The sequence below is a fragment of the Chelmon rostratus genome, chromosome 5, assembly GCF_017976325.1.
Source record: "Chelmon rostratus isolate fCheRos1 chromosome 5, fCheRos1.pri, whole genome shotgun sequence".
In the NCBI taxonomy this organism is placed as follows: Eukaryota; Metazoa; Chordata; class Actinopteri; order Chaetodontiformes; family Chaetodontidae; genus Chelmon; species Chelmon rostratus.
In genome coordinates this window covers 976230-999366 of record NC_055662.1, presented here as the reverse complement: position 1 = coordinate 999366, position 23137 = coordinate 976230, and the positions used below count along the sequence as shown (strand labels likewise).

General features: G+C 42.2%; 1 protein-coding gene across 1 annotated transcript in view; it reads right to left on the bottom strand.

Annotated features, from left to right (window-relative positions):
* Positions 1–23137, bottom strand: part of nsmfb (NMDA receptor synaptonuclear signaling and neuronal migration factor b) — a 45457-nt gene that overhangs the window by 10913 nt on the left and 11407 nt on the right. The window contains exons 3-12 of the mRNA XM_041936429.1: positions 22172–22936; positions 21794–21866; positions 16475–16480; positions 12984–13052; positions 9151–9203; positions 6033–6122; positions 5286–5413; positions 5085–5168; positions 4314–4347; positions 4114–4184 (exon numbers count right to left, since the gene is read on the bottom strand). Of these exons, the coding sequence (XP_041792363.1) occupies positions 4114–4184; positions 4314–4347; positions 5085–5168; positions 5286–5413; positions 6033–6122; positions 9151–9203; positions 12984–13052; positions 16475–16480; positions 21794–21866; positions 22172–22936 (1373 nt within the window). The remainder of the gene's footprint in view (positions 1–4113; positions 4185–4313; positions 4348–5084; positions 5169–5285; positions 5414–6032; positions 6123–9150; positions 9204–12983; positions 13053–16474; positions 16481–21793; positions 21867–22171; positions 22937–23137) is intronic.

The following is a 23137-nucleotide window of genomic DNA, read 5'->3' as shown; positions in this document are numbered from 1 at the left end:
GGGGGGCATACTGGGGGCGTCTTCTCCTGAATTCCACAACAATCTCCTTCGTCTTCTCTCACACAATGTGTTATGTCCACGTGTTGGAAAGTCTATGCGTTTGTATAGCTTCGGAAACATCCTCTTTGGGTCTGCATGGTTGAAATCCCCAGCCAGGATGAGGAAGGCATTTGGGTGGGCAGTCTGCTGCTCACTGACGTGTTGGTACAGTTCATTCAATGCCTCGCTCCTGATGTTTTCATTGGAGCTTGGAGGGATGTAAACAGCCACAAGCAGTATGGCTGTAAACTCCCTCGGGAGGTAAAAGGGTCGGCATTTTATGACCATAAACTCCACCAGTAGTGAGCAGTGCTTGCAGATCACAACAGTGTCACGACACCAGTCATTGTTGATGTAAACACAGAGTCCCCTGCCGCGTGTCTTACCTCCCTCAGCGAGAGCTCTGTCTGCTCGATAGCAGGTTAGCCGCTCGAGCTGAATGGCGTGGTCCGTTACGCTGTTGTTGAGCCAAGTTTCCGTGAAAACATACACACAGCACTCTCCCGCAGACTTCTGGGTTGTCCGTAGAAGGCGTAGGTAGTCCAGTTTATTGTCCAAAGAGCGTACGTTGGCCAGCATGATGGTGGGGATAGCCGGCTTGTGTGGGCTAGCTGCTAGCCTGGCTCGGATACCTCCGCGCTTACCCCGCTTCTGCTTCCTCTGACGCCGCTTGTGTCGCCTCCACTGTGGGCGAGGTGCAGGACTGGGGGGCGGTGTTGTAGTAGGCCTCCGGAGCAGACCGCAGTCTCGTAGCTCTTCCTCTTGCACGGGGTTTAACTTGTGAAAACTGGTCCTGTCGACATTTAGTAAAAACTCCCGACTGTACGTGTGCTTGTAGACAGGTAGACGCGACGAAGACGAACAAAGACACTGTGTCTCGCACGACGAAAAACACAAAAACTCTGTCACAGTGAGAGAGAGAGAAGCCGCTGCGTGTGCACGCGCCGCCATCTTGGATTTCAGATCTGGTATGATATGGTCTGACAATAACTGGGCCGTGTCAACCCAACTCCTTCAATTAACCCACAAGATCCTTCAATTGTCCTCCAAGCTTTCTCTCCAGAGTCCTGCTGCAAGCATGGCTCCTGAGGTTTCCATGCCTCCTTAGCCAGCCTCTCTGTGAATCACATGACTCGGACCCAGATGTTATGATCCATTATCATTATGGGGCGACTGTGGCAGGAGGTAGAGCGGTTATCAGAAGGTTGGAGAATCGATCCCTGGCCTTGGCAGTCTACATGTCGAAGTATCCTTGGGTAAGATACTGAACCCCAAGTTGCTCCCAATTATGTGCATCGGTGTTTGAGTTTGCTAATGCTTGTAATGAGCAGGTGGCCTAGCTACCATGTGTAAATGGGTGAATGCAGGCTTGTGTTGCAAAGCGTTTAGGAGTAGTCAGCACACTAGAAAAGCGCTATATAAATACAGTCCATTTGCCATTTATTCAATTTCAAATCATGCCAGCCCCCAATACACCCATTCTGTTTGGTCACCCCTAAAATTACCTAAGCTAAAACTCCACAATGCCCATATCGATTTGTCCAGGGGCAGCATAAACGAATGGTCTCTTTACTGTCACACCACCTGTCTGCATTCTGCCATGCACCTGCCTTGTGGCCATCCGCCCAGTCCCAGTATGGAGCCTCCCAACTTGTGTACCATACACCCTGAATACCATGATTTGGCTCCTACCTCCACACCATCCTTATGACTGCGCTATTGATCTGCTTCCTGGAGCACCCTTGCCTGTTAGCAGACTGTACAACCTCACATGTCCCGAAAGAGCATGCTAGGGACTCATGAAGGAGTCCCTAGCATGCTCTGGAGTGAGTGAGTTTCATTTTCCCTCAGTGAAATTTCTAGGGAACATCAAAAGCGGGCAAGTAAAGATGGACTCCAGGCAGTGGTAGAGTGGCCAATGTCGACCCAGAAACAACTTCAGCAATTCAGCAAGGGATTTGCCTGCTTCTACCACCGGTTTGTCAGAAATTACAGTAGAGTCGCTGTTCCTCTCACTAAGCTCTCTCTGTCCCATTTGTCTGGTCTCCTGAAGCCGCAAAGACATTCACTGAGTTAAAGAAACTGTTCATTTCGGCTCTGATCCTCTTTCACTAATGTTTCAGCGTTCTAGTCCTGACCTGAAACTTCACCCTTGTGCATTCTTCTCTTGCCGTCTCTCCTTTGCAGAGCAGAATTATGATGTGGGGAACCATGAAGTGTTTGCCGTCAAGCCGGCCTTGTAGTGAAGGCACTGGCTGGAGGGAGCAGAGCACCCTTTTGTGGTCTGGTTGGACCACAAACACCTGTCATACATCCAGACTGCCAAGCAGCTGAACTCTCTCCAAGCTGGTTGGGCTCTTTCCTTTGGGAGATTCAATTTCCCTATCACTTACAAACCCGGATCCTGCAACACCAAACCAGATGCTCTCTCTCACCAGTTTGCTCACAGAGATCACTCCTCCAGTCCCGAGACCATCCTGCACGTGGGACATCAAGGCTCTGGTGAGGGAAGTGCAGAGAGACCAGATCGATCCGGTAATGGCCCTGAAACTGTCTGTTCATTCCCGACAATGTTCGGTTTCAAGTTCTCCATTGAGATCACAATTCACGTTTTGCCTGTCAACCCTGTTAAAAAGGTATATCATCTGGCCCTTCATGGAACATATGGAAGTTTGTCTCGCCTGTACGGTGTGTGCTAGAGCCAAAGCATCACACCATCCTCCCACGGGTGTGCTCCAGTCTCTCACAGTTCCCAGCCCACCCTGGTCACACATCACATTGGACTTTGGGGTCAGTCTGAAAGAGCTAATCAAGATCTGGAGTCAGCCTTACTGTGTCACTGCCACTAACCCTGCACCCTGGGGTCTCCACCTGTCATGGATCAAATATGCTCATAACTCACCAACCAGTTCTGTCACAGGTCTCCCCCCTTTAAAGCCTCCTGAAGATGTCAATGTCTTCTATTCTGTTCCCAAACCCACCTCCGTTTCTGCTGAACGGTGTGGAAGAACTCCATATCCGCCCTCCTTCACCCAGTGGGTGCTGACTGCTACATCGCTGACAAGCACCAAATGCAGGCACCTGTCTAACCACCAGACTAAAAAGATTAAATAAACTGGTCAGGAGAGCTGGTTCTGTCCTGGACTGCCCTCTGGACACCACTGGAGAAGTAGGCGAGAGAAGGATGTTGGCCAAGCTGACATCTATGAAACTGAAAACCCCTCTCACCCCCTGCACGACACTGTGGGGCCCCTCAGCAGCTCCTTCAGCAACAGATTGCTACCTCCACTCAGTAAGAAGGAACGCTACCGCAGGTCCTTCATACCGACAGCCGTCACATTATTCAACTTTGGCACTGTGTCCACACGTACTGTTTCTTGCACTACTGTTGTTTAACATCCTGCTATCACATACATGCAATACCTTGTGCAATATTACATTCTTGTATTTTCATTATTTCCTTATTTTTACTTTACTCTAACACATATATATTTATCTACTGTAGATAAATAGAGCAAAGCTCTATCCATAAGTTATCCATACCCACCAGACAAAAACAGACCTACGCATTTAATACTCAACACTTCCACATTGTTCGACCTTGTATCAGTATAACTGTATCAGTAAAATATCGTAGGGAGCATGGAAGCGGAGACGGATAGGAAGGTAGAATGTCCATATCCTCATCAGGATCGCATCCAGCTTGGCAGGGTGTGTTAGCGCATCAGGAGAACACATACCACCATGGTGTTATTGGTCGTTACTTCCACTTTACTGCTATGAAACTACAGTCTTAAACTGTGGCTTTGGCCCGTAGTACTGAAAGGCAAAAATAAAAACAACTTTTTCTTCATTTAAGTTGCCAGCAGCCAATAGTTGTCACAAAATATTCGATAAAACTTTAAATGTGTACATTTTTGAGAGGGAAGGACAAAAGGCTAACAAAAGTTTAGCAGCTAATACCAGTACTACTACTGAGTACAACTGTAGCCTGATTTATTGCAACCCAAAACTAATCTAAAGGAAGAGGTGACCCAATAATGTCATCATATTTCTCTGTCTCCTGTCACTCACCTGGCAGAAAATGAGCATGTTCCAGATTTTACAGCCTTTTCTGTAGGCAGTCAGCTTCTTGTCTATCTCCTCTGCGTAAGGGATAGTCAGACAGAGAGAGATGGGTGTCACTTTTCCCAATCAGCTATAATGGTGGGACACATAAATTGACTGTCCCTCAAGACACAAGTGAAAAAACAGTGAAAACATGTTACACTCACCGAGTATGTCGTCAAACGTGGCATGCTCATGGTCCTTTAAATGGAAGATTAAAACAGAATTATTTCATTAAAGACCTGACTGACCGGAGATCAAATTGAACAACCCTCTGACTTTGTACAAAGAAATGCAGGTAATTTACACCATTAATGGAATCAGATTTCACTTGGTGCTAAATTTACCCATTCACAATTATGGTTCATTAGAAGGGTTACTTACAGCAGAATAAATTCAAACTTAAATTTGTCTCTATTCTCTAGGACAGCAGTTCCCAGTCTTTATATTTTCATCTGAACAGACACCAGGGTGCATTTAACAGACCATCAAAGCCAGACTGCAATGAGTCTATATAATAGTGAGGAGAAACATCATTTCACATGAATGACTTCTTTCCTCTCATCAGAAAAATTCATTTTTTGGCAAAAAAGTAGTCAACACTGACGCATGTCATATTAATCAGTCGTCATTTGATGTATAACACATAAAATGTGGTTGGGTAGTGCAAGTTACACTCAAATTACACTTAATGCACTTCAGTGTAATTGTGGGTAATTTTAGTAAGCAGCTTTTGTACTTTTGTACTTCAAATCAATTAGACTTATACTGCTAAGTCTGGCAGACTGAATCTAGGTGTCCTAAAATGGGCACTGTAACATCTTTGCCTTGTCTCTGCTACTGTATTAATGTAAGAAAAGCACTATTGAATAATAACTCATTTTTTACCCATGAAACCAAATACAATGGTGGTGTAAAGCAGGTTGGCTGCCACTTACATAAAGAATGGGGATGATGGAGGGGTCATCCCTTCGAATGATGTTGGGAACATATTCGGCCTTTGGGACCTTGGAGGATATCAGCTGTGGCAAACAGGAAACACACCTCAGTATGCTTAGCTTCATCAGTATAAGGAACTTGATGGATATATTTAGTTTAACTTCAAAGCCAATTTAAAGGCTGACTGTCTGGATCCTCACCATGATTTTAGGTGGGATGAAATCCTCTCCATCACATGCTGCTCTCTCCATACGCCTCTCTTCCTCCCAGTCAGCATCCTCATCCAGCCCTTCATCTAGTGTCCCTGAGGAGGTCTGAAGCTCGCCACCTGTCTCACACACACAACAAAGAGCGAGATGAAAGGATAACACACAAACAAGATTAGAGAGGAGGGGTGCTCCATTTAAAAGCCATGCACCTGTTATTTTATTTTTTCCAGCACAGAGGGGAGGAACTGAGGAGTTAAAATCAGAAAGCAGACGAGACAAAATGACATAATAAACTCTCTATGTGCCCAGCCAGACCCAGGCTGCTACAACCCCAAGAGATGGGCAGATGGACAATAGGTTGAAAGATGAGGATGACTGTGTGGATTGAGGAGAACAGCTAAGAATGTGCTGGAGATGCAGGCAGCCCATACTGTAAACAGATAAACTGTAGACACACAGTGACATTAAAAACTACAATGATGTATGATGCATGTGTGTATCAGACTCTGTCAGTCTGGCTGTGTTTATGTGAGAACAAGTGTACATGCATGCGCATATGTCTGTCTGTAGCTTTGGTATGTCTTAGAGTGCACTATGCTAGGAGTATGTGTGCTTTTAGGTGTGTGTTTTCACCATGTAAATTTGTATGTATGCGTTTCTGTACACATTTTTGAGTACACGTTACTGGATTCTGTGTGCATAATTAAAAATGCAAGTGACAAGAGATCATCAACTCACTGTCTCTGGAGTCATGAAGTGAGTCAGGCTTGATGGGGGTTGGGTCACTCCAGGAGCGGCTGAAACTCTTGGCTCGGCGGTCAGCGAAGGCTGATGGACCAAGGGGGAGAGCGTCACTCACACACAAACACACTCTTTAAAGCATCATCAACAGAAGCCTATGTGTTTGTAGAACATAGAACAAGTGACTTAAATGCCCCTGTTAGATAACTGGACTTCAACAGGTGCTTGATGTTAACATAGGGCTAGGTGGTAATTCAAAAAAAGTTTATTGATTTTCATTGAAATGGTATTGTGTTGACATACTGCAATTGCTGTTTTATTTTTCCAACATTCTATTGTCCAATAATTGATTCCTGACTAATTATTAATCCAAATTAAACAACAGTTCTTAAAAGAGCAAGTCAATACCAGATTAGATTTTTGCTGGCCTCTCATTGTTTCATTTCCCACCTTGTTGCCGTGAGACTGTTTGATTGGGCCTGTAAGGCAATTCATAAATACAAAAAAAAAAAAAAAAACTACTTTTTTTCAGCAGTAAAGAAAATAACATGAAATAGTAGACTAACACATTCTTCCGAGTGGCCCCCAAATGCAATATGCACACATAGGTTGATATCACGTCAGTGCATAATGGTGACGGTCCTAAAAACAAAAGCAAATATGGAGTGTTGGGCCTTCCAAAAGAAATGGACGAACAATTTTGTTTTTGCTGAAGTAAAAGGCAAGCCAGTGTGCCTAAGTCAATTTGGGGGAACGTGCTTGCCATAATGGAAAACTCTCAAGCGTTATTACATCTGAAACATGCTAAATTGGATTAGTTGCAATGACAAATGTGCTTGGATATAGATAGTGCTCTTCGGTGGAGTCTGGATGCCAAACAAACAGCTTTCACAACACCACATTCTGACTGAAATGATGTCATGCAGGCAAGTTTCCTGACGAGTGAGCTAATAGCTATGAAGCTGAAACAAAAGAGAATTTGTGAAGGAGTGCCTTGTGCCTAAAATATTTTACAGAACCTTTATTTATACACTGCTCAAAAAAAAAAATAAAGGGAACACTAAAATAACACATCCTAGATCTGAATGAATGAAATTTTCTTATTAAATACTTTGTTCTTTACATAGTTGAACGTGCTGACAACAAAATCACACAAAAATGATCAATGGAAATCAAATTTATAAATCCATAAATCCAGAGGTCTGCATTTGGAGTCAAACTCAAAATTAAAGTGGAAAGGCACACTACAGGCTGATCCAACTTTGATGTAATGTCCTTGAAACAAGTCAAAATGAGGCTCAGTAGTGTGTGTGGCCTCCACGTGCCTGTATGATCCCCTTACAACACCTGCGCATGCTCCTGATGAGGTGGCGGATGGTCTCCTGAGGGATCTCCTCAGATGTCCCAGATGTGCTCAATTGGATTCAGGTCTGGGGAACGGGGTGGCCAGTCCATAGCATCAATGTCTTCGTCTTGCAGGAACTGCTGACTCACTCCAGCCACATGAGGTCTAGCATTGTCTTGCATTAGGAGGAACCCAGGGCCAACCGCACCAGCATATGGTCTCACAAGGGGTCTGAGGATCTCATCTCAGTACCTAATGGCAGTCAGGCTACCTCTGGTGAGCACATGGGGGGCTGTGCAGCCCCCCAAAGAAATGCCACCCCATACCATTACTGACCCACTGCCAAACCGGTCATGCTGGAGGATGTTGCCACAGCTTGCAATGATGTGCCATCCTGGATGAGCTGCACTACCTGAGCCACTTGTGTGGGTTGTAGACTCCGTCTCATGCTACCACTAGAGTGAAAGCACCGCCAGATTTCAAAAGTGACCAAAACATCAGCCAGAAAGCATAGGAACTGAGAAGTGGTCTGTGGTCACCACCTGCAGAACCACTCCTTTATTGGGGGTGTCTTGCTAATTGCCTATAATTTGTACCTGTTGTCTATTCCATTTACACAGCAGCATGTGAAATTGATTGTTAATCAGTGTTGCTTCCTAAGTGGACACTTTGATTTCAAAGAAGTGTGAATGACTTGGAGTTACATTGTGTTCCCTTTATTTTTGTGAGCAGTGTGTATGTATAAATATATATATGGTTGTACGAAAACTACATATTTTCTATATATGTAGATATGATAATCCAGACCTTTATCCAAATGAGATTAAATCTTCATTTTGAATGGAGCGGGACTGTCAGCCAAACTTGGTTTGTACAAAAATGGTGTCATGTGAGAAAACAACTACTCCACAGGTTTTATTTAAAATCAAATCAGAGGTGTCAAAGATACAGCAAACCAACAAATGCATGGAAGTGTTGAGGTTTATGGCACTCACGTCATCAGTGTAAGATACAAATGACCTTTGAGCTAACAGGTGGCAATATAACACTAACCCTAAAGCTATGTTGGGCAATTAGAAACTTAAAAAAAACAAACAAACATAAATTGATTAATTTAGAGCACTAAATTACGAATGCTACTATGGTGGTGGGGGGTGTGTTGTGGGAATGTTGGATTATGTAACGGTGACCGTGGCACATTCTGATGCCTCTGTTCCTTAATTAAAGTGGAAGATTAACTCTACATTTATGTGTAAACATGCAAGAAGCCCTGTTAGTAAGGTTAGTATCAACACTATTTTGGCCATGTCTGCCATCGCATAAAATCGCTGCACGGAGATAAGGGCTCACACTCTAATGGCAAACAAAGGACACAAGCCAAAATGTATTTACAATATCTATATGTCAGTATTGCAGTTTCAGAATATCCTGGAAAGAGTTTTCCAAACCTCTGGTGTCAGTGACCAAAAACTGTATGTGAAGGAAAGGCCAAAACGCATAGAAAAAGCTACGTCCTAACAATTGTGTGTTGTGTACTTAGCACAACAGACCATCAAAAAGGTTTCTAAGCATTTTTAAGCATTTAAACATGATTCATAAACATAGTCTTTCATATAACATTCCACATGCACCTAACTATTGCTTCATGCATTAAGCAGAAAGAAAATCTGATGAACCTCGCTCATGGTAGTACACACTGTAGAGCATGACTGCATGACAACATACTGCATCAACATGCATACATGCATACAGATACACTGAAAGACTTACTCTGGACCTTCATCCTGCGGCTGCCCACCATCCTAAGGTGTTTGCGGAAATTCCTACCATTTCAGGGAAGAGAAGAAAGAGACAGAGACATCAAGAATGAGGAAAAAAATGGAGGAACAGAGCCAGAGGAAAAAAAAAATGTATCCAACTTACAAAAACAGATGAATAGAAAACACAAACAAAAGGTGACTCTCAATACTTGCCGGAGCTGTGAGTTTTGCCACCAAAATCAGCTGAGTCTCCAGTAGATAGCTCCATCTTGCACACATGCTTACATTATGCTATGGAGTGCCTCAAAGTCTTTTTCCTCTTTGTGCCTCTCATCATTCTAAAAATATGATTTTTTCTGAAAACAAAATACCAACACCATAATCATTTGGCTGAAAAAACATTCACACCTTTTGCCCGTCAAAAGAGTATTTCTTATTCCAAACAATGATGGTAGCTTGAAATTACGTAAATCCTTGCTTAATTTATATAATGTGAACAAAAAAATATCACGTAAATCTGTCTACATGGGTTTCTTTCTTTCTAATTTTTCATATATGAAATAAATACCCAAATGTTGTTATTTTTTTGAGTAATGCCTAATTACTAGGCATACTGCAAGCTAAACATGTTAGCATTCAAAGAGGACAGTACTCTCTATCTGATAGTGAGCTTTGGTACCAATCATTTGATTATACAATCGAATTACTCCTAACAGGCCAGTGTAGACCTAAGTTGTACTTTCTGCTACTATTCTTTTGCAACCTTCTTAAGCAAGAGAAAATAACCCCAGTGATTTTATGAAGGAAGGCCTGGGTTACAAATTGAAAGCGAGGATTTCAAAAGACATCAGTGTTTACCAGGCAGGGTAGATCTAACTTTTTAAATGTGTCTCTTGCTAGTACCCAGCTTTAGAAGTGCAACTCAGTAGAACTCATGCAGTCAGAGCAAAGAGGTCGAGCAACCCGATGCTTTTGGACATTCTGAGATCCAGGCTCAAAACAGGTGACAAAGCCTGTTTCCACATCCTTTAGCACATTAAGGGAATGATCACCAGCTATTTTGGCGGAATCCAGCTACGATTCAAGGCAGCCCATTTCATAAGTCTAGAAAATCAGAACTGGCTGTACAATCTCCCCCATCAGCTTCATCATGGCAATGAACCTCCTAATAACAGCTGCGGAAAAGGAAGCCCGGGGTCCAAAAATTGGGGCAGGCATCCAACAACCCCCAATAAGAGGTTACCTGAACAACCTTACCGTGACGACCACAGCCCATATGGAGGCGAGGTGGCCACCATGCACAGGAAGACAGGGTCTTGGAACCTCACATTTCCAACAGTGGAGGAAGGCCAGAACCAGAGAAAGGAGAGCCATGGTCCAAGAGGAGGTGGAGCTAGCTTCTCAAGGAGTCTGGACTAGATGGGAACTCCCCAAGAGGAAGAACTCTTGGGCAGACCTATGGAGACTGGAGCCATTCCGCATCTCCTTCCTGCTGAGATCAGTATATGACACACTCCCAACCCCAGCAAACTTGCACAAGTGGGGCATGAGAGAGAACCCACTGTGCAGGCTAATGGCACACATCCTGTCCGGGTGTAAAACAGCACTCATCCAAGGAAGGTACAGGTGGCGCCAAGACAAGGTGCTCATGACACTTGCTGCCACCTTAGAGCAGGAGACGCCAACCACTTCGGAAAGGTCAACCTGGGAGGAAAACAGCAGTTCCCCCAGATCATCCAGACAACCCTGAGGCCGGATGATGTATTGTGTTCTTAAGAGGCGAAAAAGATCATCCTCATAGAACTTACAGTCCCATTGGGACTGTTTACATTCATAGGATGTAAACAGGCCTTTGAAAGAAAGAATGCCAAATACCAGGACCTTCTACAGGACTGCAAAGGGAAAGGTTGGCAAGCCTGGCTGTTCCCGATTGAGGTCAGAAGTAGAGGATTCCCTGCCCAGTCAGTGTGGAGGATGCTCACAGCCACTGGATTGACAGGGAGAGAGAGAAAGGCAGCAGCTTGCAGGATGGGGGAGGCAGCAGAAAGATCCCCTTGCTGGTTATGGAGCAGGAGAGAGGAGTTGAGCTGGAAACCAGGAGGAGGAGATGGGCAGTGACTTGGCCACCACTGCCAACCCACCACCGGGAGGGTGTTGTGGTTGAGGGCTGAAACACCCAAGGAACGTTGGGACCCACCTGACGACATCAAATCCTCCTGGCCAAAGCTACATTCACTCAAGGTGAATGCAGGAGAAGCATCTTCAGATGCATGTGTAGGTGGATGTGAGGTTTATCACCAAATATTGATTGATTCATTGACTTTGAGTGTCAATCACTGCAGCCCTGTAAAAATCTGCCTTTAACTTGACCTTAAGCATTGTTGCATGTCTCCTCACATAATCTGCATTATTAGCCACTATTGCATTGACCATGTCCCTGAAATTGCTGTCCACCCTGCCATTATGGGGTGACTGCCCCTTTAAGAAACTGGCTAATGTAATCAATGACATCACCACCACCATATTGTCTTTCTTCTTCAAAACTTTGCACCCTGTCATTTTCCACCATGTCACCAAGCCTTCCATGACAGGGTTCACATGATACATTGTAGGGAGGACATATGCATAGTTTTCTAGTTTTTGACCTAAATGGGAGACGGAAACACCTTTGACGGATAAGTTCTGACATAGTGAACATAGCTCACAGGAGTGATCAGCTGTTTAGCTTTAGCCGCTACAAAACCCAAAGAAGAAGAAGAAGAAGAAGAAAGTGTTTTCCGCTGTTGTAGTATGGCGTTTGAATTTCTGACAAAACTATGCTTTGCTTAGACTAGTTTATTTGCTTTAAACCAGTTTATGGAAAAGTGCCCAAATCACATTTTCTTTGTTTTTTTCTTTTTTGTCACATTTCAATTGCCTGACGAAACACAACTCTTGTCACTGCTGCTGCCTACAGCAGCTAGGAGGCTAGTGTTGATTTCAGCAAAAACTTAAAAGAACTTAAATCCTGATGTGTATTTCAGTAATCTATCCATCCATCCATTTGGTTGTTTAATGGGTACAGCTTCCATTAATGGATTGAATGATTATAATGATAATGGTGAATATTATCATTAGTAGTAGTCTTACTTTTTGTTGTGGGCTTGCTTCTTTTAGTAGGTTTTGCAGAGTGAAGTGAGTCAAATTGTCAAGGACCATTTTCACTTGTATTCACCAACATTCGCAGCTCTATGTGCTGTACTGATTTATCGATCTATCTATATTCAGTCAAGAAATTAGTATTTTCTGTGACATTGGTATTGTACAATGGTGTTTGTACAGTATAGGTCACATAAATGCTACATTTTAAACGCTAATGAAGTGCAAGTAAAAAACACTGAGGAGGGGTGGAATTAGGTATATTGTAGCATACAGGGTAAATTCATTATGATGCACATTTTTTAAAAACTAATTCTATCTGTACAATAGTGTCAGATGTTGAGCGATGTTAAATTACTGTCAATGAAACTCAATAAATATAAATGTTTCAAATTAAAAGCCTGCCAGCAACAGGACAGATTATGACCCTGTGCTAGAAGTGTTCACTTTCATTGACAGTGGCTCAACAGGCGAAAAAATAATAATTTAAAAGACAAAGAAGGTCTGCTTCTCTCTGCATTTGAGGTTAAACAAAGGCACCAGTCACAGTCTGAAAATGTACAGCATACACAGAGATAAGGTTAAAAATCAGCCAAAACGTTCACTAAGATGAGACGTGTCAAGAAGGGTATTTCTTTGCAATGCAATAGTGGAAAATAGGTTTAGCACCACACAGGACAGGACAGGACAGCCAGGACACGGTACCTCTCCATCATGGTGGCTGCCTCCTGCTCTCTTTTTCGCCTCTTTCTCTCAGCAATGCCTCGGAAAGCCCTGCCAGGATGTCAAAGCATTAGGGGTTTTGTGGCTAAATAAAATTTTATGTTTAAGCTGCGGTTGACCTAACAACAAATTTTTGTCTGAACCCAAACTGACCCAAGAGGTAAATAACAGAGCTGATCTGATTTTATTTAGAAATTGCTTCTAGTATAGTCCTCATACTTTGGTTTTGAGTTTTGGGGGGGATTTTTAAACTAAGCCTGATTGAAATGTCATGAAGGTTAGGAAAAATTACCAGATTTAAACCCTTTGGCTTAGTTGGGTTCGGGCATAAATAAAAAGTTCCAGTTGGGGTGGGATGGGGCAACAATAAAGGGGTTTAATGTGAGGGATTTTAACTTCACAAGGGTTCGTGAGAGGTTTGGTTAGATTTGCTAGGTGGATAGAGTTAGCAGCACAGGGACATTGCATCCACCAGGGTCAATTGACATTGTGGATATTCTCAAGTAGTGCATATCGAAACGCACCAGGACCACAATGCAAGATAGTTATCTACAAGAAGAGAGGAGAAGCCAAGAAATTCTGTCTAGCCAATTAGCTACATCACTAGTTAGCTACATCATTAAGATTTGGCTAAATCATTAAGTCACCAGTATTAGCCATTCTAGTACAGTAGTAAAGATCTATGAGGCTTTAATATAATTTATAATAATAATTTAAATGATTTTAAACAATTATTTTTGTGTGTGTGCCCATTTTGATGTCTATTATTCCTCATTCTGCCAGTTTGTAAGTTGGTAAGTGCCTTTCCCAAAGGTGACGGTAATGGCTCTGACAGGATGTCAGACACAATGAGATCATTTATGACAACATATGTCAAAAATGAAATCATGTCCTGCGGTCTGGTTTTGACTGACAGACAGGCAGACAGCTGCTGAGCTCAGGGACGACAAACTGGAGCTGAAATAACTCATCAATCGTCAGTGCTTATTATCTACATCCCTTGATAGCTCTGCCTCTGCACTGTTATTACATCATTTTTCTTCTCCATCACATTCTGTTCCCTCTCCTTGAAAAAGATGAACATGTTATAAGAGACTCTTTCTTGAGCCTGTCTTTCCTTCCACCATCTGCTATCAGCAGAAAGATGAGAACCGTCTTCCACTTTTGCACCATAAAGCAATCCAGCAGGTTTGTAACCAAATTCAACCGGAAAAAAATGACACTACAGTGTAGGCTGGTAAACCCTGTTTGTTTAGAGCAGTTATGTGTCTCAGACTTCACATGGGAATGCCTTTCTGATGTTAGCCTATAATATGTTCTTTGGGTTTTTAAATGCTTGGGCTGTATCATTTTCTATACAGGACCACGTTGTAACTTTAAATTAAATCATGACAATGACCAGAATTAGAGAGCCTGACAACAGCACCTAATATAGCGCCTGATATATTAGCTAAGTGCTGGGGCTGAACAACTGATTTTCCTGTCCCAAGGTTTTTTTTTTTTTTTTTTCAAACCAATAAGTAGGAACAATGTCTAAGTAACCTTAACTATTTTTTATTGAAAATATAATTTAGAAAATTACTAGTTTAGTTCACGGTGAGATATTAAGGTATCGCAGTGATATATTACTCAAAATTCAATAACAATTATCATGACATTCAAAACTGTTTTGTTTTTAAATATTGCTGCAAAGTTAGTGGCAGTTGTCCACTTTTGATTATTAAAATTACTGGACTGTATTAAAATGGTAAATGGACTGTATTTATATAGTCTGCTGACCACTCAAAGAGTTCAGAATTTCTGACTAATGGCTCCTAACTAATGATGCTGTGTCAGTTTTGCTGTGTAGCTGCTTGAGCTAACGTTAGCTTTACATACTGACAGATCAAGCTTCTGTAAACCAGAGCTACCAGCTACTACTGGAAAATTAAGCGCTAGTTCCTTTGATTATGTCTGATTCTGTGATTTTGAAGAAACCACCACCTCTGGGTGTGTTTAATTAGTACACACATTGGCCCTGAGAGAATCAGATAACAGCCATGCATTTAGACTCAGAGGATTAAATTCTTTCGTTACAGTTTTGTGAATTTGCTGATGACAGTTGTTATACTAGCAAGTTAAATGCTCACAGTTGCAAGAAAAAACTTTCATCTATCACACTTTAATTATTTTAACAAACAGCTCGTGCGATTTAAAAGTTGCACTTCTTCAAATGTAACTTTCCATTTAAAATGATTAATTGTTTATATCTTATTTATTGCTAATCTGAATCCTATTCGCCATGTGTCTATTTTTCTATAATTACCGTAATATTGTAATTTCATATTATTATCCTCTAATTTATAATGCTAAATGCAGCACTGGTGCTCGATAGGCCTATATAAATACATGTTGTTACATATCCTCTTCTTCAGCATGTCTTGTGTTGATCTTTAGATGTAATCCCAGTAAAAATGGCTTTGCTGATATGGGGCTCTTTTCCTTCCATCTCTTGATTCAAGAGCATGGTATTTCAATTTGAGAGCATTAATCATTGATTGCACGTTCAGGTTTTGTGATGCTTTCTCTCAGAACGCTGCCCTCCCACTCAAATAGCCCCGGCTTGTGCTTAGATTTGCTCTGCTTCTGCTCAAACTGTATGCTTACACTCAGATATGTTGTTGCTTGCATGTGTTTCCTACGCTCCAGCTTCAGCCCTTCTCCTTGCACTCAGGCGGCTTCTGTGTGCTTGTGAAATGTCTGCTCTCAGTTTTCTGCCTTGCTCTTGGAGATTTTGTGCAATACCCCTGTCATAATTCTCCAACCAATAGAATGCCAGTTGTATTGATGACCAATGGAGCCACAACAGATCCTTAAATTGACACTGCCTCATTGCGGTGCATCCATTTAGGGTGGGACTGGATGAATCCACCCATAAGGGACACTCTATGAAGTAAAGCAAACATGCTTGCAACAAGGCCAGGATCATTTCATTCGTCAAACACCTGAAAACATCTGAAATTCAATCCAAAACGGGAAAAAAGCCCAATATGCTGGAAGCAATTCTATGCTTTGGCCAATACGGTTTTAATCATTAGCTTATGGAAATAAGCTAATGGATCTAGACAGACACAACTGCTGCATTGTGCCAGTGTGTAATACAGAAAGAACACTCAATTGACTGCCACTATTCAGTGTATGTGTGAATGTGTAATTGTGTAATTACTCCTATGCAATCAATCAGTGAATTGAGTATTGCTGATTCTCATTTCATTCCTGCTACAGTACCTTTTGTGCACCATAGTTGACTATTATGCAAATATATAACTTCAAACAATCAGTCCAGCAGACACTGGGGTTGAGGCGGTTAAGGATAGCTGAAATAGCAGAAACCCACATGAGGAAAAGGGTTGAAGATGTCAACTAACTGACAGAGTGAAAAGAATTAAGAGCAATGAAGAAGAACAGTGGGGGCGAGTGAAAGAGTTACTCACGATATTCTACAGTTGTGGTTTGGAAAGGCGCCACATAGAGAGGAGAGGGAGAAGAGAGGACAAAATAAAAGAGAAGTTAGCAAAAAGGCCAGCCAAATACTCCACAAGCACACATCAGAGGCTGCTTTTACAGTTCTCACCTTCACAGGGGATACAATGAGCAAGGAAACTCACCTAAAGAAGAACTGACTATAAATTCATACCAGTGAATAAGGGCAGGATATTTGTCAGTCTAATTATACACATAATGTAATATCAATGGTGAAAAGAAGTGAGGGATAGTACAGGATAGATGATAATGCACATACTGTACCTACCTGATCTGATCAAAATCAGATTAAGGACTGCCCACAGACAAACTGTAACAAAACCATCATATTACAGGTGAAAGACACTGATGGCCAATCATTTTAAGGCCCATATATAAGTCTGACCTTAATAGGGACAGGGACAGATGGAAACAGATGGAAAAAAGGATGAAACATGTTGACATATATAGAGAGCAGAGGGAGAGTGGGACAAATGAGGGGAAAGATCATGGTGGGTGAGCTTTTTCTGTTTGAGGGTCATAATTATAAGATCTGGGTGATAGGTGATAATTAACTGGTCATGAAGAGTGGATAGCACACTGTGTGTGTGTGTGTGTGTGTGTGTGTGTGTGTGTGTGTATGTGTGTGTCAGTGTGAACTACACCACCATACATTCTCTATTTTCTGAATCCAGTTCCAAAGTTCTTAACAGAAGTTCACATCATAATGTTTTGTTTGAATCTTTAAAGCTGGAGTTTGTAGCTGAGCAAGAGTGAGCTAGATTTTCAAAGTATGCAGCTTCACAAACACATGAACGCACACTGCCTGACTGCTGCTGGAGGATGAGTCCACAACAGAGTGTTGGGGAGAGGAGTAGTGATGAGAAGACCTGTTCTTTCAATAAACAGATAAGCAACAACTCTGTGAATAAACAGAAGCACAAGCGTTTTGTCTGCCAAGCTTTGTTGACTTGTGTTTATTTGGTAATTTTCCCTTTATTTTTGCGCTTCTACCATAAGTAGGTAGGTTTCCTAGATAAATGGTTTATTTTTTTTGTTTTAATTGTGTATTGTTGATGCACATGGTGCTTGAATTTGAAAATTTACCAGATTCTCTACACTGTTTCTGTGTCTGACTTCCTGTCTGGCTCAATCTATTCTGTACAAATTGATTCAATGCCCATCAAAAATAGACCCTCGCAGAGCAGAGTGTAGATAGGCTTGTGGGACGCTTCTGAAATGGCCTGGAGGAATTGTACTCATTAAACTAGAATGACAGCGATCAGCTCCTTCATAAGCGCTGCAGACAGAGCATGGACATTACGTGCCCAGTTGATTTTTGGGGTTCATGCTGACTGCTGTGGGTGTTTGCTTTGTGCCACTGGGTTAGCTGCTGGAGGAGAGTCTGTTGGCCCACATGGGGTTTGTAACAGAGTGAGGTGCATCACTGTCTTCGATAACTGTATCTAACTACCCCTCCTAGAAAGAAAACATCAAACATTATCATAATTAATGTAAACAATGAACTTTGCTATTACTCACAGCTGTCAAGCTAGCATGTTAGTAGTGGAAAATTTTGGCAGCACTGATTCTTGTGCTAGCTCACTATAGCTTTAGCAATTTATCTACCTAGCCTTGTGAAAGACTTCAGTGATGCACATTCAGTGCATAGGTATAGTGCGAATGGGTAGGTGAGTGCTTGGATAGAGTGGTAGGCCATTCAAACATTTCATTCAGGCCAAATGAAAAATGCATATAGTCTCAGTGTGTGTGAAGAAGACCCCAGTACATTCTGTGTGCCTGACAGCACAGTCCTGCAGTGATTTTACACACAAAAACTATATACTGTAAAAACTAAACTTGGACTTGGTGATATGCACAGTATTGCAAGATATCATTTTGGATTTCTACCAGTGATGACAATTTCACCACTTAGTTACCAAACAGTCTAGCCCTCTCTTCTGTGCTCTGGGCTTGGAGAATGTGATGGTGAAAAAGTGCCGATGAAATATTGAGGGGTCTTTGATTTAAGATTTGAGTTGGCTTTTCAAAATGAAAGGTTCTTATGGCATAGTTATGGCTTACTACATGTGCAAATAGGCTACAAATAACACTGCTGGTTTGAATGTTTGTGACAACGTTGATCTATAATTACTAGTTAAATCTGTGGCATCATTATACAATCTGGCTTCACACCACCACTGCACCATCTGCAATGCCAATTTTCTTGTCCAAAATGTTTGTATGGGCGCATACACATTCTCCTGTCAAGTTCGTTTTTACATATCACAATTTTCAGTGGGAAGTGGAGGGAATGGAGAGGTAGAGAATCAAGAATAGAGGAGCTTGCTAGCTGTGTGTCTTTATTCACTTACTTCTATGACTACTAACAGCTCCACAAAAGAAAAGAAACGTGTTATATTAGAGAGGTTTTGCCCACTTAAGAATGAAATTATGCGCAGTCCTGAGCTCAAAATGGGGGAATGCCAGGGAGCAGATAGCTCAGTAGAGAGAAAATAGAAATGAGTTATTATGACTATCAAGCCCTAGCAACATAGTGATTAATTGATTAACTGACAAAGGTATGCAAGTCTGTGGCCACCAATATTTTTAAGAAAATCAAATCAATCAATTTGAAATCTTTTGCATTTGTGTGAACATGACATAGGACAAAATTAAAACAAAACAATTTTAATCCAATTTTCATGATAAACTTTACATAGCATATTCCATAAATATGCAATACAAATGCACTAAACATTGAATCCTGACAGAAATGTGCCATAAGAAAAAACCATAAGAACATTAACTAGGAACCAAGAAAGCTTAAAAATATGAGTTTTAAGTTTACTTTCCTTAAGTTGAGGTGCACATTAAGGGGGACTGTCCATTAATTCCACAACAACACAGTAAAGCTTGTACAATAATGAAGCTTATAGTAAGTGTAAGTGTAAGTAAGTAGTGTCTCTGTCCGGACACACGCCTCTTGAGATCACTTTCGGAACGATTATCATGTGTTTCGGTCCCTCTGGTGTGGTGTTTCCCTGAGCTCAGATGATGATGGGACTACTGTGTCACTTTGTCTATGGTGTAATAACAGGCTGGTTCTTGCAGGGGGGGAAGAAACAGTGAAGAGTCAACTCATTTGAAAGAGAGAGGAGTGTAGGTACCATCCTTCTTTTTCTCATGTCATCCTTCTGCAGGCAGAGACTGGACTGGTATGCAAAGCATTGTAGGATAAATAGGAGGGAATCCAGTCTGGCCTGAAGCTTTTGAATGTAAATGACATGTGCGATAACTGCCATGATAATCCTACCACTAAGAAGGGCGATCACACTGGTGGGGTGTTCCTGATATGGTGTGAATGTTTAAGCTAGGGATGAGGTTGAGTGAGGGGTGTCATCATCATGGTAGGTGACGGTTGGTGGTGTGTTGCCTTTTCAAAAACAATCATTTAACACAGACTACAGTGGGTATATGTTCTGCCTTCTACGATGGTTAGATTGAGAATTATGCCTGTCTCTAAATTCTCATGGCCTACAGAAACCAGAATTTCGGGTTTCACTTCTTCTGTCAAGAATTTTGGGATTGGACTCTCCATCTCGCGCCCTATACCTTCCTGTATAGGGTGGGCGGGGCCCCACCAGTATACTCCTAGTCTGTGGTTCTGTTCAAAGAGTCATCCTTTTTGGTTGAAAGGTATTCTATTGCATTGGACTGACCTGATTCTGGGTGTGGTTTTGGCTCAGACGACACTCAGGCGACTGCACTTACCCGGCCACCATTAGTATGTCTGTGAGTGTCGATGTATTAGTGTGTTTGTATGAGTGGACATGTATTACTCATGTTGTGGGGACATAAATGTGTTTACACAATCACATTGTGGGGATTGCCTTCCTTATGGGGACAAAAAGCCAATCCCTATAATGTACATCAATAAATTTTAGGGTGAAGACTTGGGTTAAGGTTAGGGTAAAGTTAGGTTTTTCCAGGAAATTAATGAAGTCCATGTCTGCAAAAATGATGGAGACACAACACTGTGTGTGTGTGTGTATGCCTGTGTGTCTGTGTGTGTTTGTGCATGCGAATAAGGGGGAGAGGAAGAAGGCAAGATGGCGGACATGGCAGCGCCAGTTGCTACATCATGTGAGTGACAGGCTAAGCTGAGTTCTATTACCATGTAATGTATGTGCCTTTAAAGTGTGTGTGAGAGTGCCTGAGGGCAAGTGGATGTGTTTGTGTGGGTTGGTAAAAGAAAAAGAGGGAGAGGCACTGAAAGCAAAGCACAGGGAATCTGAGTCCCGGCAGAAAGACACGATTACTATTCCTTTAACACATAGAAACCCACTGAGCGAACCCAGGTCAGAGTTCGTCAACCATGGCACTGGTCGTCTAACTGATAAAGTGCAGTTCAAATCAATTAAAACTGAGCAGGGCGTAGAAGCTATCCTTCTCTTTCTTGAAGAAAACGTTTTTTTCTGTGTCTTCCTTCTCGTCTGGCAAGTTAAAGGACTGCTGCCTAGGCTACTTAAAGTACACCTCTTGTGGCAAATTGATGTCGCAATAGAGTGGGGTGCGGTGATTCTTATATCCTTCAATATTCAAACCAAATCTTACACTTAGATTTGCAAGGTCTAATGGGATTTTCGTACTATTTCCTTGTCTTTTGTCCTGAGTTCTTTGTTTAGACTTTAGTTTTCACGAGTGGGCCTGTGTTGTTCATCCACGTAGTGAGGTCGGAACAGTAAGGCACATTTAAAAATAAATCTTCCAAATCATCATCACATCATTTACATCCACATTTTCTGTCAGTTTGAAATGAAAATGAAAAGTCAATTTAAAATTACCTTTTGTTGCCATTATGGCAGTGCAATGCTGAGAAACACACTTATTTGTCACTGGAGTTTTCATTTTTATTTTCAGCAAATATGCATTTACAAACATGAAAATGAACATTTCTTTCTTTATCTATTTATTTTGAAATACATCATACTTAATCAGCAGGAAATTTTAATTTCAATTTGGTTAGAAAATATTATTTCAGTATTGGCAGCCACTGACTTCCATAACTCAGAGAGACTGATCAAAACTTCAAAAATCAAGTTGAACTTCATGTTTTGGTGAAACCAAGAGAGGAATGTATGAATGCTCATTTTGTAATAGAACACTACATTTGAGCTGTACGTCTTGGGAGGAAAAGGTTGAGCCTTATCTATCAGCACAGTGGTGGTGACGTAAGACACTGTGATGTACAGAGTGGGAGTGAAGACCGATTTCCATGCTATACTCACGCTTGCATGGTGGTAGTGGCTGTCTGAAAGCTGAACATATTCTCCTTTGGGAACCAGCTATTATGACTGTCCTCTGCAAACACAGAAAACAAAAGGAAGAAGTGGTATCAGCCAGCAGAGCATTCAAACATGGGCCTTGCAATTAGCGGAGGAGGCTAGTGAATGCATAATGACAAGAGAGTGTGAAGTGAAACATCTGAAGGCGAATGGGATGAAATACACCTTGTTTTAGTTTTGTTCACTTCAAATCATGTACAATCATTTTTTTACACTTGTTACTTTACAAATTAGAGGTGAAGACAGGAACCACAAATCTGTTGAGAAGACATATGTATACATTCCGTTCCCCTACCAATTTTCCTCTTTATTTTTCTTTACCCCTGTCATCAGTAGCTGCTCTGTCCTCACTGTACATCCTCTCCAGTTTCTTGCGGTGCTTCCCTCCATCCCGTGGTAAGGTGTCCAGGTCCAGGGAGCGCTGGCTTTGACAGGGAGCCTGAATGCAGGCAACGCAGTCTGGGATGTAATCGTCCTGTGACCCCTCTCTCATCAGCCCCCAGTCCCGGATATTGTTGGCACTGCCTGAGCTCTGCAGTGGCTGTGAAGATAACGATCGGCCTACGTGATCCTGGTGGGTATGGTGATGGTTGCTGTGGCGATGGCTACTACGGTGATGGCTACTGCGGGCACCTGTGGCGGACAACTGGCTGGTAATGGACGGGTTGTAATTGGCAGCAGCCTGGGACAAAGGCTGCTCCCTGGAGACCTTCAGCACCTCCAGCTCCAGGTTTTCCTCACTGCCACAGCCCCCCAGGGTCATCCCCCCTTCCCTGGTGATTGTGTAAACCTTGGCTGGCTTCACCACGATGCTTCCTTCTGGGTCACTGGCACCTGGGGGTTCCTCTTTGGAGAAGCTGCGCTCAACAGAGAGTCGACGTTTGGAGGGTCCCGAAGGAGCTTGAGCCTGAAGGGTGCTGACCTGAGGCTGACACTGTGGTTGCGCACTGGATTTGGATTGGGTGGACTGGTTGGATTTATCTATGGACAAACAGTGGCTCTGTGGTGGCAGATTGTTGTTATGCAAGCGGCTAACATTTGGAGAGTCACTGTCCTGGCCTGCAAAGGTGTCAGACAATAGATGATCTGGAGAAATAGGGACAGAAAAAGAGAGAAGGACAAAAGTACCAATAAAGAACACAAAGTGCCAGATAAATCACGTTGTCCATAATTTATAAAGGTTTCATGAATCAGTATGAGACAAATACAACACCTAAAACATAAATGTGAATCAACATAGAGATTGTTGTGCTTTGGGATTTGAGGCTTTGACAGGAGAGTAGTAAA